Below are 14,631 nucleotides of genomic sequence, written 5' to 3' on the forward strand. Positions count from 1 at the left end.
TGTGAAATTTGCTAAATTACAACTTCCGCAGAATATTTATCCACAAGAACCTTAATCAAGGAACAGCTATGGAGGAATTTCTCCCCAAATTGTTTGTGACTACTACTGCCAGTATTGAGGAAGGCAGATCATTCAGGAGGTACTTCTGTGAGCTGAGAAAGCTTTGTGCAGCTAAGAGTTGAACACTATGTGGGAAAATCAACTAATTTTCACCTACTCAATTTCCAGTTTTCCCCCACCTATATAACAGTCTCTCCGTATTTCTGTCCTGTTTGTCCTATTTCTTCTCTTCTCCACTCCCTTGCTATTTTACCTTCTATATAAGTGTAAAGCCTGAACAGGATACTATGCTCATCTACCACAGCAGCTTGTCACCATCTATCAAGCAGTAGGGAATTTTTGTAAATAGGTGAGTTTACAGTGCTGGAATGAATTCAGTGGATGCAGTGAGGTGTGATGTACACATACAGTTACCATGAAATTTGTGTGAGATAAATACAGCTTGGCATTTACCAGAAGAAAAGTGGATGGTTTCAGAAAATCTGGGTGTAGGAAAGTAGCTTAGTTTACATTCCCAAATTTTTGCTTGTGGCCATGCTCTTTCATTTTCATCACAGTGAAAAATGTCAATTTTTATTCCAAAATATATTCAAAGTTACGTGCTGCACAAGCCATAAGCTTTAGCACTGCTGATTTTTTATGTATTTCATGCCCTCATACCATACAGCCATGAATCACACATATCAATGTGCATGATATCATCAGTGTGTGTAAACCTTTTTAAGGAGAATGATAATACCAGCCAAGAGATTAAAACTTGTAGTACAACAGAATCAGCTCCTTAAAGGTTTTGTTATTATTATTAAAGTAGATATATTAGATAATATATTTTAGGCTAAAAAAAAGCTACCCAAATGAGTAAGACACTCAGGATATCCAAATAGGAACCTTTGTTTAATTGAATCTGCTATGTGCAAAAATGTTTGGGAAGGAGGCATCCCACGGGAAAGGATAAACAAACTTCCATTTAACATAAATATTTTACGTATTGCATTTGCTATTTTAACTCTTACGTAAGGTGAGACTGCAAAAACAATGTGAAACTTAAGATATGAAAGTTATTGCTGTAACAGGGCACATTATTGAAGGACATCCTCACGTTACAGTGAGCCAATTTTTCATTAACTCTGTGTGTATAAGCCAAGTTCATTGTGTTCTACTGTTGTAAAAGCACGAGACATCAGCTAAGACAGACTTATGAAAGAGACCAAGGATCTGGTTTACATTTGTCATACATTTACCCCAGCACATGCACACAGTCATGCATACATACAGAGAGCTGTATTGCTGCTCACATTTTTTTTTCCCAGGAGAAAGAATATCCATCTGAATTTGAATTCATAACCATTTTAGGCCATATCCTTCAGAGTCTGGAATGTTTTTTGGCAGCAGAAACAGTATTGTTTCGTTTCGTAAAATGTTCAATACACCCTATCTGTGGCATAGACCCCCTCGTCTCCACAAACCTCCTACAAGAGAGAGAGAGCGCGGTAGAATGACACGAGCATGAGCAACACATTTTTAGGTAGCTTTTGAGCAAAGGTACTACCAAGGTGGGAAGTAAGCATAAGAAAACCTGCAGAAAACATTTTGCAGATTGTTCCCACCCTGCTGCAGTTCAACCCGTGGGGGCTTCATTGCTTTCTTTGCTTTTAATTACTGGAATTGGTCAGATGCCTGCGGACTTACCCACCACCATACTGATGTGGCCAAATACTCCTCAACAGCAGTGGCAAAGATGCCACTGCTGCAAAGCCTCAGCTCCCAGGGCTGGCCAGGGTGGGCTGCTCTTCTCTGCCTCCTCCCCAGGCACAGCACTGCTAACAGAGGAGCTTTTGGTTTTAGCACTGGGCAGGTCTGCAACAGACAGGTGTGCTGAAAAAACTGCTGTGCTCTTGCTACAGCTTCAAAGGCTTACTAGTACAGACGGAGTGCTCTGATACTGACTTTCCAGGTTACTGCTCCACTGCCTGGGTTTTGATGGAAGCTGTATCTCCATACGCCTCTCAGATCTCTGTTCTCTTTCAGTTGTTAATTCAAAGTGAACATCGTGGTGGTGAAAAGGCAGGATGAACAGTTCCAGGAAGCAAACTCCTTTTCTTATATTTTGCTTTTACCAATGGAAAAATGTATTGTGGACAGTGGTGATGCCCCATGTACTCCAGAAGGCTTTGCCGAAGTGGTTTAATTCTGCTTCACATTTCCAGAAGCTATACATTTATTTTTGTCTACTAAGCCCACTCCTTTCTCATTTCTTAGCTTAGTTCCCTCAAAAATGTGGTGTGCTATTCTCGTGCCATTTTAGGAAGTTGGTCATTGGTCCATTCATTTATTATGACTTCAAACTGGCAATTTATAGTCTACAAACAGCAAATAATTGCCCTTTACCGTTCACAACTTCTTAAAAATTAATTTTAAAAACAAGAAAATTTTTTTAAAAGTTTTCATTGAATTATTTTGAACCCAGACAAGATTAGAAATTTCTGAGTATTACTGCATGAAACTAAAGTTCTCTGCATTGATCCCTAGAGGTGTCTAATATCGCTTTGGTGGAGTGATCGTGTGTGACTATGAACCATATATAAATACAAATACTTTCATGACCATTTTAGGTAGCTGAAATCCAACTAATGCATAACTTGATGTGCAACAGTCTCTTGGTTTGCAGTCTAGACAACGCTGGCAGCCTCTAAAATTTATTGCTGAATACTGTCACAAAAATGTGTCAAATTAAAATTTGCATAAAGGTTATACTGTAATGGCCTGGCAATCATCCCATCCTGTACTGAGCTTGTTTTAAATACTTTTCAGATTGTTTGAAATACATCATACTTCAGTCCAAACACAAAGGAAGTCTGTGGGAAAGCATTCTTTAGCTTCCCAGATGGAGATAATATTTAAGATACATATTTTCATGAGAGGAACAGAGTAAATTCATGGTCATCTAATCACATTAACAGAAATGCTTTATGATCACCACTTTCTACTAATTACCATAGATAATATGCATAATTAAAAAAAATCAGCTGTTTTAGTCGATTTATATTTTTGTACTATATCTTCATTGTTAAATGGTAAATTTAGGAAGTAACTTCTCAATGCAGAAAAGAGAAATATTCATGACAGCCAAGATGGTTTAAGTTTGTTTTGTTTTTAAAGAAATCATACTATTCGTTTTGCTTTACTTGCAGCTCTTGCCAGATTCTTCCTGATGCCTTGAAAATTATGACCATTTAGTAGCAATGTGCAAGTACAGCAAATTCTTTGTGGTGAAGCAACTGTTGATTTCAGTTGCCCACTGTACTAATACTACAGACTGTAGCTCTGAGACATGTGGCTTACAACTAGCCTTTCAAAAGCTCTTGTGGCTTCGGATCTCTCATCAGTTTTTGATAGCACTCATATTAACGTTATAGCTTTGGAAAAACATATATACATACTTTCCTAAAACTTTTAAAAAGTAGGTCTGAAAATGAAAAGAGATGTGGAAGTGGAACAATAGCAAATTTAGATTCTTTACATGAAAAAAAAAAAAAAGATTTCCATTGTTTGAATGACCATTTTGTGAACAGAGATACCAGATTTCCACAATTTGTATTTCCCACTGTCCTTCACAAAACTCAGAAAAAAAAATTCGCTAGATGCCAAGATGATATTATTCATCTCCATGTATGAAAACAAATCTATTCTGGCATAACTGCATATCTGAATTATACAGGAAATATAGTTAAAGAACAATAATTTGAAAGTAATTTTGCTGCGATAGCTGCTTCTACAGTTACTAGCTTCTGTGGTCTCTAAGGTTACAAATTACTACAACACCCAAGTTCAGCAAGGCACTTAAACACATCCAAAAAACACAGCAGTTCCACTGACATACATTAATGCTTTTTTAATGTCTGGATTTAACCTGCAGAGCCTTGGTCTCTTATGACCATTGTTATCCAAATTTTCAGAATTTCTAATTATCATAATAACTGGAGAATGTAGGAGATCATGTTCTGCATGTTGGATTGCTCCACTAGAATATTTGCAAGAGAATTATTAAAAAAATACATACTGAGAAAAACTGTGAAAAATGAATGCATTTATACATCACTTTTTTTTTTGTAAAGATGTAAATAAAAATAATTGACTTTAAAAATCACTAACCTTTACAGCTGTCATCTTGCTCTAGCTGAACCACATTTGCAGACTAAATCTCATGATAAGGTAAATTCAATTCCCTATGGCCAAATCAGGCTATAGCATAAGTCATATTCTCATTTTTAATTGTGTTCCTGCATACTCCTTTCATTTATATTTGTACTTTTATCATCTGTGCGTGTCTTTCCTAGGCTGACCTGAGTTACTGCTACAATGCAACCCTAGCAAGGGTGTATCCCGAACCAGTCCACATCTGCCATTATTACCTATGTACTAATAATTTAGTCTGGGATCCCTACTAAACCAGTTTCTATACAGAAATACACTAAGAGCTATGCTAAATTAAAAAAAAAGAAATTGAAGACTGGTATGAAAATGGAAATTTAAATCAACTTAAATTAATTCAGCTTATTATTAATAATATAGTTTTTTATTTTTTAAATTAAATTATACCAGTAAACAAAGACAGGATCAAGGTAAGTGGGGATTAAGACACCAGAAAGACATACTTGTGACAGGTCTGGAAACCTAATGGCTGGTATTTTTATGGCAATAAAATAAGAAATAGATCTAAAAATGTTGGATACAATTGTTCAAAACAGGTTCGCATTATTTTTTCAAGAAGAATCTAGTGCTGACAACTGACTACTCAATGGAAAAGGATCATGTGCTATGAATAGTAGAGACAGCAGTGAAAAGGCTTGTAAGGAAATCATTGAAGTAAAATAGGTACCTCTTTTATGAATTTTTTGGAAGCATTCCTACCACCTCTCCCCCAGGTACCTTACTGGGATGATGAAGCCAGCAGGCAAGGTTATGGAAGCTTCCTCTGAAGTCATTTTGCAGGGTGATACAACCAGAAGCTTGTGGAAGAAACTAACTTTCTAACTCTCCATAAATAGCATAGTTTTAACCTTGTAATACAGAATATATTACAGATTATAACGGAAGAATCATCCTTCACATCTCATGGACAAAGACTAATACTCAAGTAGCAAATATGGATGGAAAGGACTGAATTTAGCTAAGCATTTTTTTTGTTAATGTTAATATAACAGTAAATGATGAAATAATGGAACAACCTTTATTGCATCAGTACAGAAAACGATAAATCTAACTTTAAGAACCACAAAAGTTTTAGTGTGGGGAAGAGGCACAGCTATACAGAAATGGGTTTCTACCTTTCTACCTGGGTTTCTTTCTTCATTTACTGCCATCCTTATTATCTTTTCTTTAAATTAATTTGCATCTTGTTGACACCGACTGATACTGGCTGTGTCCTTTGCAGAACACATAGCATTTAATCTAGATACGTGGCTTAAAATAGTAACAATAATAGTGAGCATTAGGGAATAGCCCTAATTGTTATACTCTCCAGTCTTTTCAGACTGACTTAGAGATAATATAAACTATTTGAAATTGGAAAGCTTCTAAGGTGGCCACCAGAAAGAGTTATGAGTAGATAACACTAAATGTAGAAGTCCCATAAAAGAGTAATGTGGGATTCATGCACTGAAAAGATTGGTTACTTCATTTTTTTTTTCAGCGTCACATAACCAAAATCTCTTCATGAACTTAATCCAGTCTGAGATTACATGTGAAGAGAAACTAACAAAAAATCAAATATACTCCAGTTATTTTGATAACCGAATTAGCTCTCCCTGAAGGAATATCCCAGGCTATATCTTTTCTTTGAAGGAATAGAGCTGACATAACTTTCAAATCAGGCACAATACATCCATAACATTTCCTGAAATCAATTACATATTGATTTCTAATTTCACTGCACTATGCGCAGTAAAGTTCAGCCAGCACTTTATCACCATTAATCTTACAAAAATTTATTACTACTCTTTACCACTTGAGTGATAAAGATGCTCAAGTATCTCCATAGTAAAACAGAAGTTTCACATTAGAAGAGAACCCCAAAAGTTTCAGAAATAATACTTAATTTAGATAAGCAACCAAAAGTTCATCCTCTGATCCAAAGTTTATCTGAACTATCTTAAACATGACTTAGAAGTCCTAGAGAGCCTATTTTTAGATTTACTTGAAAGCTCTTTCTATGGAGTTCTCAAAAAATACTGTCTTTCTCTGTTTCTTCCACAGGTTTATGAAAATAACAACATTATTAAGCACTGCAAAAGAACATTGGTTTGAGATGCCTGAGGAAAAGGCTGCTTTCAAAGCAGCAAATTTATATTTTCTTACATCATTACAGTCTAGAACACAAAATATGGCAGACTGAAAAGTATTAAATTATTGCAATGAATTACAGATTTTCAGTAAACTGTTCTTAATTGTGTGCACCTCTTCATAGGAGAGGTTCTTAACTGTGTGCCTTAACCCACTTGCTATTTTGTGTTGAAAAACTATTTTAGCTAACATTTTACAGTTCTGGTGCACTTGTGCACCTACTCAGTAGTCCCCACCAAAGATTTTGCTTCCTATCCCTAATCTTGATGAAACGAGCAGCTTGGAGAAAGTGTAAAACAGAGCACAAGCAAAAATTTGCAAAGCTCTTTACAGGGTAATAGCTATTTTTTTCCCATTTTACAATCAACCTATAGTAACTAAACTTTCTCCTTTTGGTGGTATGCCCTTGAGAATAAATAATCAATACTTTCTGGTTTTGCATAAAGTTGTTCTCTAAAACCTCCATTGCACTATACACATGAACATACATGTGAGCTATCGGTATTCCCCTGAGCTAAAAACGTTAGAGCTCATTTGTTCCAAAGATTATTCAAATCTCTGGAAAATCAGAATGTACGATTGTCATTGCTTTAAATCTAAAATTTATATAATCCGGGACAGCATGCAGTAGGGACTAGTTGGTGTAACCACATTTAATAAATCCATTTATGCTTTTGCTACTGTGTGTCATTAATAACCATCAGCTTTATGTTATAGATAAACAGAATTGACTTTTAGTCAACACATACACACACAAAAAAAGGAAAGTTTGATTACTGTGGGATTTTTCATTTAGACTTATCATCATTAATTTAATCACAATTAAATTCAGGCTCTTCCTACTTCTGAAGCTTAAGAAGTCTTTCTCAGAAAGCAAAGGAGAAGACAGCACTGTGCCTCAACTATCTGAACCCTGGTGACTTGAAGAAGCAAAGAATGCTGTAACAGCTGGACCTGACTAGAAAAAGCATCCGCAGTGTCAGTACATCCATCATGACTAAACCAATTTACTGAAATGGAGCTAGTGTTGGTCAAAGTTGCTAAACTTAAGCCCTTAAGCCCCCAAACCTACATTCATCTGCAGAGCAAGCACAACAGATTCACACTGTCTCACCTCAGCTTCAGTCTGAAGGCAGCAGATCACAAGATAAGAGGAGAGGTCATGCACTGTTGCCACAATTAAAAGCAGTTTAAAATATGTTAACGAGGAACAGGTTTTCAGAAGAATTTAGTACCAGCAAGAGCAAAGTGATGTTGACTCAGAGGTCCTAAGATCTTAGCTGTCATCAAAGTACCTGAGTTCAGCACTTTTCTGTGGTCCCCCAGGGTGCCACCTTGAGGTGTGGGTGCCCCGATACCTTTAGCAATTCATCTCCATTTGCCTCTTCCAGTATTCTGACCTCTACGAGCACATATTTATGTGCAACTATAATTGACACTGAGCATTAATCAGACAGTGGTGTGTTTTAGGCCTTGACTGCACTGTGTGAACTGCTGACCTTGAGAGAAAAGGTTTTATATACCATTCCCAATTCCTTAGGTCTTCCCGTCACTGCAAAGCAAATACTTGACATTTATGGATGGATTCAGTTTCAAGTCTGTTGTTTTTTTAATGTTTTGTTAAAGTTATAAAAGTGGCTTTCAGGGAAAGTTTGTAAACATAGGCACATTTTTCATTACAGATTATAACCAACACAGACAGCCTTTTGTAAAAGTGAATGATTAAATATAAGTGATAAAATCCCACAAGCAGGAACATTGTTTGTGGAAGTGTCCTGCAAACTTAGAGATAAATAATACCAGATGCAACAGATCTCTCTCCCCTTTTGCCAAGCAGTTGTTGGTTGAGTTCTTTAAACCAAAGCATTACGAAGTGACTCCTTCAGATCTGCTCCTTCCGAATTTGTCCCCCTTGACTACAAACATGGCTTCGCAGTTGCTACAGCCATGTAACTCTCAACCTTCACTGAAGCAACTTTTTTTTTTTTTTTTTTGCTTCTTTCTATGCTCACTTGCTCTTAGTTTTTCTCACTGTTACAGTCTCCCTGGAACCTATATATTTTGTCTATTTAAGTATTTAATGACACAAACACAAAGCACAAATATATTCTCAAATATAATTCTGAGCTTACATTTAAAATATGAGTGCATGACCTCAAAACAAGAAATAAGAAGATACATAGAAACCAGCATTATCAAAGCTAGTCAAAGTATATATTACACTGAAAGCTAATGTGGGCAGAGTCACTGCGCAGTGATTGTACATAACAAAAAGAAACTGAATCTGTATTTTTGAATGAGGTTTTGAAACTACACTATAAAAATTAATCTTGCTAACAATATGACATGTTTGTATCAATATAAGCAACTATGCTTAGTAAAAAAGGAGATGCAGAAAAAGCAGTTGAGACTATGGTTATCATAATCAATTAGTTTTCCAATACAATATCTATTAATTAAAAAAATAAAAATTGAAATTTTACCTACAGATGGGTGTTTAGCATTTCTGGTGCTGCTAATCATGTGGTTAATCCTGTTTTTTTAGTTGTAACTCGGAGTCATAGCTACTGCAAGATCAGTCAAACAGTTGGCACATTAACTGTGATTGCATGAACTACTAAGGGAAGACAGGCTTTAAGAGCTTCTGAAACCTTTTGCAAAAGTCACAAACAGTTTCCAACCATATCACTTTACTGTTAACTTTAGTAAAGGGATTATGCAAGGGAGCAAGGACCAGCTACTCAGGATGCTGTGTTGGCATACAGTACTTCAGAACATATGAGTTTGTGCTCTAGGATTTGTGGTTCAGTGAAACAACTACTGAGGCGCTACAACTGATTAAAAAAAAAAAGAAAAAAGAAAAAACAGAACCAACAAACAACACCAGAATTAACAGAGAACAGATTTATAAAAAACAGACAAAAAATGGATTATGTCAAATGAAGAAAAGGCAAGGAGGAGTAAACAATTAGACGCTGGTTATTAGGAAGAATTAGCAGGATAGCTGGGAAAGCCAGACTTCAGGATGAATCCTGTAGTGCCACAGCCAGCAAAACTCCTTCCATGAAAGCCAATGGGAGCTTTATTGCTGGGGAATCTGGCCATTAAAAGTTTTGGAATGATACTCTTCCTTACTTTGTGTAGAAAGGGTAACTCTCAGGTTGCTTTAAAATTACATTGTTTCAAACTCAGAAATAGTTGTTTTTGTTCATAGGGCTGACCTGAAAACTGAAGAACTACTGTAAAATTTTTCCATGTCCTTTTTTCCTCTTGCACTTTTGTTCCACTTTTTCCCCTGTTCTTTTTGAATAAGATTTCCAAACCTCTAGGCACAATCTCTTTCCTAAAACAGCTAATGATACTTGATAGCAACCGAAATAATAACAATAAACCCAAACCCACTGAAGATGCTGATCCATTTAGCCCTGAGCAACATATAAATATATATATAAACACAATGAAGTGAACATAAAGGAATTTCCAAATTCACAGCTCAACCATTCTCAAACCTTAAAAGTTTCTGAAACTCAAACCTATAGCCACATTTTTCTCAAAACTATTTGAAGAAAAATCTGACAATAAAAAAAAAAGAAGGCTGAAAAATACATTTTATCTCCAATCAGTAAGTCACAGAATCATGTTTGTAAGAAACTGGGGGAAAACATTGGAAACAACCTCTGCAGTTTACAAGCATCCTACCTTTCTTTTGCGCAGTTTCACTTGACTGTCTGAATATTCTTGTGTGGTCAAATGATTCCTTAAATGTAAACACTGAATATCTTCTGCTGAACTGACATTCGAAAGGCATTTGTTTTCAGGGGCCGCTTGAGGTTCTGTGAAACCACTTTCATCCAGACCATTTTCCACTGCTGCGATGTGAGAGCAAGGAGAAGATTGCATAAGGCAGTCGCTGGATTCCACTGATGAACATGGTTGTCTATCACTGCTGGTGCATGAATCAGAAGAAATCCCACTTTCTACCACATTACACTCAGACTTTCCAAGCCCATCTTTAAAAGCATCAGATTTCCTGCGCTGTTGTGCAATTACAGCAGTATGAAGCAGCTGTTTCCCAGGCATAATAATTTCTTTCACATTTGGAGAATTAGAAAGATTTTCTTTCTCTACACTTACTACTTCATTTAAGCCTTCATAATTACAAAGCTCCAGGCTTTTTCCAATACTGCCACAAGTGTCTTCTTCCATCTCCTCTTTAGGAACTATGTCACAACCAGGTTTCTTACTAATATCCCCAATTATACCAGATGCTTCAGTTTCCTTGTTACCCTCCATCATTGGTACCATCTGTGCTAAGGAGCCTGCTCCATTTAAATTCTTTTCTTCAGCTTCTGGTTCCCTTCCAACAGCAGTGATGTGGTAGTTAACACTATCCAGGTTGAGTGTCGAATAGTCATCATCGTCATCAGACACATGGACTAGAGTTTCTGTGCTGGCCTCCAGAAAATGCTCCTCATCTTCATGGTTATCATTTTCATCCACCTCCTTTGAAACATTTCCAAGCTGCTTTGCAGGGAAGCCAATCGGCTCTCCACTGTGACAGCATTCTGGAAACGAAGCGCATTTTTCTTTCCGGTCCACACTCAAAACCTCATCTTTTTCCATACTTGTCTGCAAGTTATCAGCTACGAGTCCGTGACGACATGCTGTATTATACTCCACAGACTCCAAAGCCAATCCCATCCACTGGGTCACATGCTCTTCCCAGCTTTTCTTTCTGATTGCTAGAGACATGTCATAACAGTTCAGCAGCAGGCTACAGCGTACCTTCCATGGAGGACCAAAGGAGATGTCATGGCTGCTGTGCGCTGCTCCAGAAGGAGAGAGGGTTTCATTGTTTTAACATCTGCAAGAAATGAAAAAATAAATAAGGAAAAAGAAAAAAAGACTAGGTTATTGAATCAACTCCAAATTTAAAAAGAAAAAGAAAAAGAGGGAAAGAACAGTTTAAACAAAAGTGTAAAAGCAAGATAAGTCTGTGGGACCAGAAGGACAGGAATTTAGAAGACCGTTTTGTTTAAAGTTTTAATACTTTTCATACAAGACTTGACAGTACTCATAATTCAGTAGAGCTTTTTTCTGATTATTCTCCATTATCAAGTAAACAAAAATGTTATAAATAGGCACATGGATATGCAAGTAGCTCAAGAGCCAAATTCTGACGACTCTCTTCACTACGTCTGTCATAAGATATTAATTTCCATGGATATAAATTGCATTATGTCTTATGATTGCTTTGCACACACAGTTACTTTGTATTTCTTCTTCATTCAGGGATACCCCTCCGGAGAAGTACTTTGGCAGTTTCACAAAGAAAAAGGGCAAAACTTGAGGGTTATTCTAAATCTTACCAAAGTTATAACCACTCCACTTATGAGTAGCTTTGGGCCAGAATTTTTGCCATTCAGAGGCTCTCACTTTAATGATCATTTCATTCTCTTCAGGACAAGTTATAGTTACAAATGTTACATGAAACTGCAGGAAGTAGTAGTTGTTGTGTGATAGAAAAAAATACAACTCTAGGAAAACTAATTTAAGGTTTGAGCATATTCCTTACCTCAAAAACATCATAAAACCCAGAGGGAAAAAAAAAAAAAAAAGGAAAAACTAAAACCAAACCAAACCAAAGACAACCTTGGTGAATATATTCAGGATCTACTAATGTAAGGAAGGGATTAAACCCTTCTTTAGTATGGGGGTCTCCAGAACGGTAACTTGTAAGCCAGCATGGTCAGCCACAACCATGCATCTCGCCTGGACTGTCAGGGTCTGCCACAGCCCACTGTCCCCACCCAACTGTACAGGTATTTTTCATTGACTTCCAGATGATAACATTTGAGATACATTAATCTTGTCACATTGCTTGTTCAAATTAACACAAAGAAAAGACCTCATTAATTTATGCATTATAAGACGTTCTTTGTCAAATAACAAAGCAGAACTTCCGGCCCATAAAATATCAGAGGTTCAAGGAGCAGGTGCTTCTACTTTACACTCCCTACATAAGAACTGTCAGCACTCGGATCTGCTTATTGATTTCAGCAATAAAGAAGATTAAGTACTAAGTTTGTTCTGGGTCATTTCAGTCCACTAAGACAAATTCTGATTGCCCACCAGGCTACAAAGCTGTGTTGACAAATCACACGCCCGAATGTATAAAAGTATTCATCTTCAAGGAAATGCAGAATTATGCCTGTGCAACCAAACCTCTGTAAATTATGTCTTGACAGAGTGACTTTTAGGACTGAGTTGTACACACACTTAGATTTTTAACCTTCTCTGAGGATGGCAAGTTTTGTTTCACATTCACATTTTCCACCTCTGTGGAGACTGTGCTTAAAAAGAAAATATATTCATAGGGTAAGAGAATTCCATGCACAAGTCATTAGCGTGTGGGAGGCAGAGGAAAACGGAAAGTAACACACGCAGCCAGGCCAAAAAAAATGATCTGCTTTCAGAGGCAAAATTTGGTAGTAAGAAGTTAATTCAGCTTTAAGTTTCTCTTTTCTTTCCTGGTTGAATATGAGAGCAAGCTTAAATATTGATGTGTAAAGTCAGATTACTGCATAAATTTGCAGTGCATTTGCACTCTTATTCTGACTTCATATTTATATTTTCCTACTATTTAACTGTGCATGGTCCAAAATTACTACAGATCCATAATTAAAATTTAACTTCTCTTGCACCTTTCTCTGAGTGACCATAAAGCTCTCCAGAAACAATTTAATTGGTTTGACAACAGTGCTTTGTTTTGACCTCTGAAGGTTTACTAAAGTTTACTAAAAGGTGCTCTATGGTTTCTGCTGTCCTCCATTAGCACTGCTAAGAGTCACACCTGGGTGCAATTCATTTGCAGCTTCCCTCTGTCTTCCGCCCCTACTAGAAGCTCTGCTTAAGCTCCAACTCCCTTAAAAAAAGTTATATAAAAAAAAAAGTTGCTACAGCGAGTTGCTACAGCCACACATGGGAATTTCTGACAAAAATACATATATATCAAGAAAAAAGACTAGTGTGAGAAGTTAAAAAAGGCAACTTCCTAATGGCATTCATGCATCCACCTCCTTCAGATTTAGGCTGCTTGTGGTGTGCAGCATGCAGGCATTCAGAGAGTTAAAGGGCGTGTGTTAATCTTGCTGCTGTTAAATGGAGTTACACGTGTACAGAAAGAGGAGAACAGATCCCTTACTGTTTTTCATTTTTTGGATGTAGAGAGTTATATTTCATGGGGGATGAAAAACAAATAAATTTTACTTGAGGAACCTTTCTGTTTTACTTGTGCTATCACTAGTTTTGGGTGCCTAGTAGACTGCAGAAAAAAAAATGATTAAAAAGGAGAATACTCAATTCCTTGCCTGAAATGCAAGACAAATAAATATATGACAAGGGCACTTTCATTGTTCTCTAAAAATATCAGCTTATGTTAATGCCGAGTATGAAAAAATTACCTTACACACGCCTGCTATCTGGGCAGCTCCGAGTCACCAGAGCCCCCTCATTCCCTTGGCACGTGGAGAGCCCCCAGTTTGATGGAAGCTCACTTCCCTTCAGCTCCCTCCTCCACTCCCCAAAGGCTGCATTATCTGCTACAATTCAGCTTAGAAATTCTTTCCCTGCTACAATTGTGCAATAGTTATGGGTCAACAATAAGCTTTTCTCTCTTTTCCACCTCCACACGAGGGTAACTTATTTCCTTTGCACTCACATAAGCTGTGCTTGGGAAGGTCCACCACTCCAGACCTCTGAACAAGATTCATGACTGTGCTCCTTTCTCTGCCAGAGAGAAAAGAGTGCTGCCTCTTTGCAGAAGAAAGGGTTCCTACTTTTTTTCCTGTTATTGTTGCCTACCTTTTTATTGATGTGCAGCCCCTTTCTGTTCAATGTAAATCGTAACGGAAACGAAAAGCAGGACAACATTCTGTGCGTTCAGTTTTGGAAGCTTTGCATAAAGTCTCATGGAACTTATAGTTACTTTGCAATAGACAAAGCACGGAGTAAAAACCTGTATGAGATGAACTGGTAGGCTATCCTATAAGTAGATTGTCTAATATTTTCCTTTAAGAAGGTTTCTTATGATTTTTCCGCAGCAGCTCAAATTAAACTGTTTCAAGGAGGCTTTTGAAATTGGGACAGAGAAGTGTCCTCTCTTTATCTCATGATATTCCACTCAGGGGAGGCTGGGACATGCAGCCAGGACTCTCTGGTCCTCCTCAG

The 14,631-nt window shown here is 37.1% G+C and overlaps 1 protein-coding gene across 6 annotated transcripts in view; it reads right to left on the reverse strand.

Annotated features, from left to right (window-relative positions):
• The window catches only part of DLC1 (DLC1 Rho GTPase activating protein), a 285,258-nt gene that overhangs the window by 203,910 nt on the left and 66,717 nt on the right, over positions 1-14,631 (reverse strand). For all 6 annotated transcript variants that reach the window (XM_013200625.3, XM_013200631.3, XM_066995930.1 and 3 more), the window contains one exon: positions 10,102-11,266. In XM_013200625.3, the coding sequence (XP_013056079.1) occupies positions 10,102-11,154 (1,053 nt within the window). In that variant the 5' untranslated portion in view covers positions 11,155-11,266. The remainder of the gene's footprint in view (positions 1-10,101; positions 11,267-14,631) is intronic.

The sequence above is a fragment of the Anser cygnoides genome, chromosome 4, assembly GCF_040182565.1.
Source record: "Anser cygnoides isolate HZ-2024a breed goose chromosome 4, Taihu_goose_T2T_genome, whole genome shotgun sequence".
Lineage (NCBI taxonomy): Eukaryota > Metazoa > Chordata > Aves > Anseriformes > Anatidae > Anser > Anser cygnoides.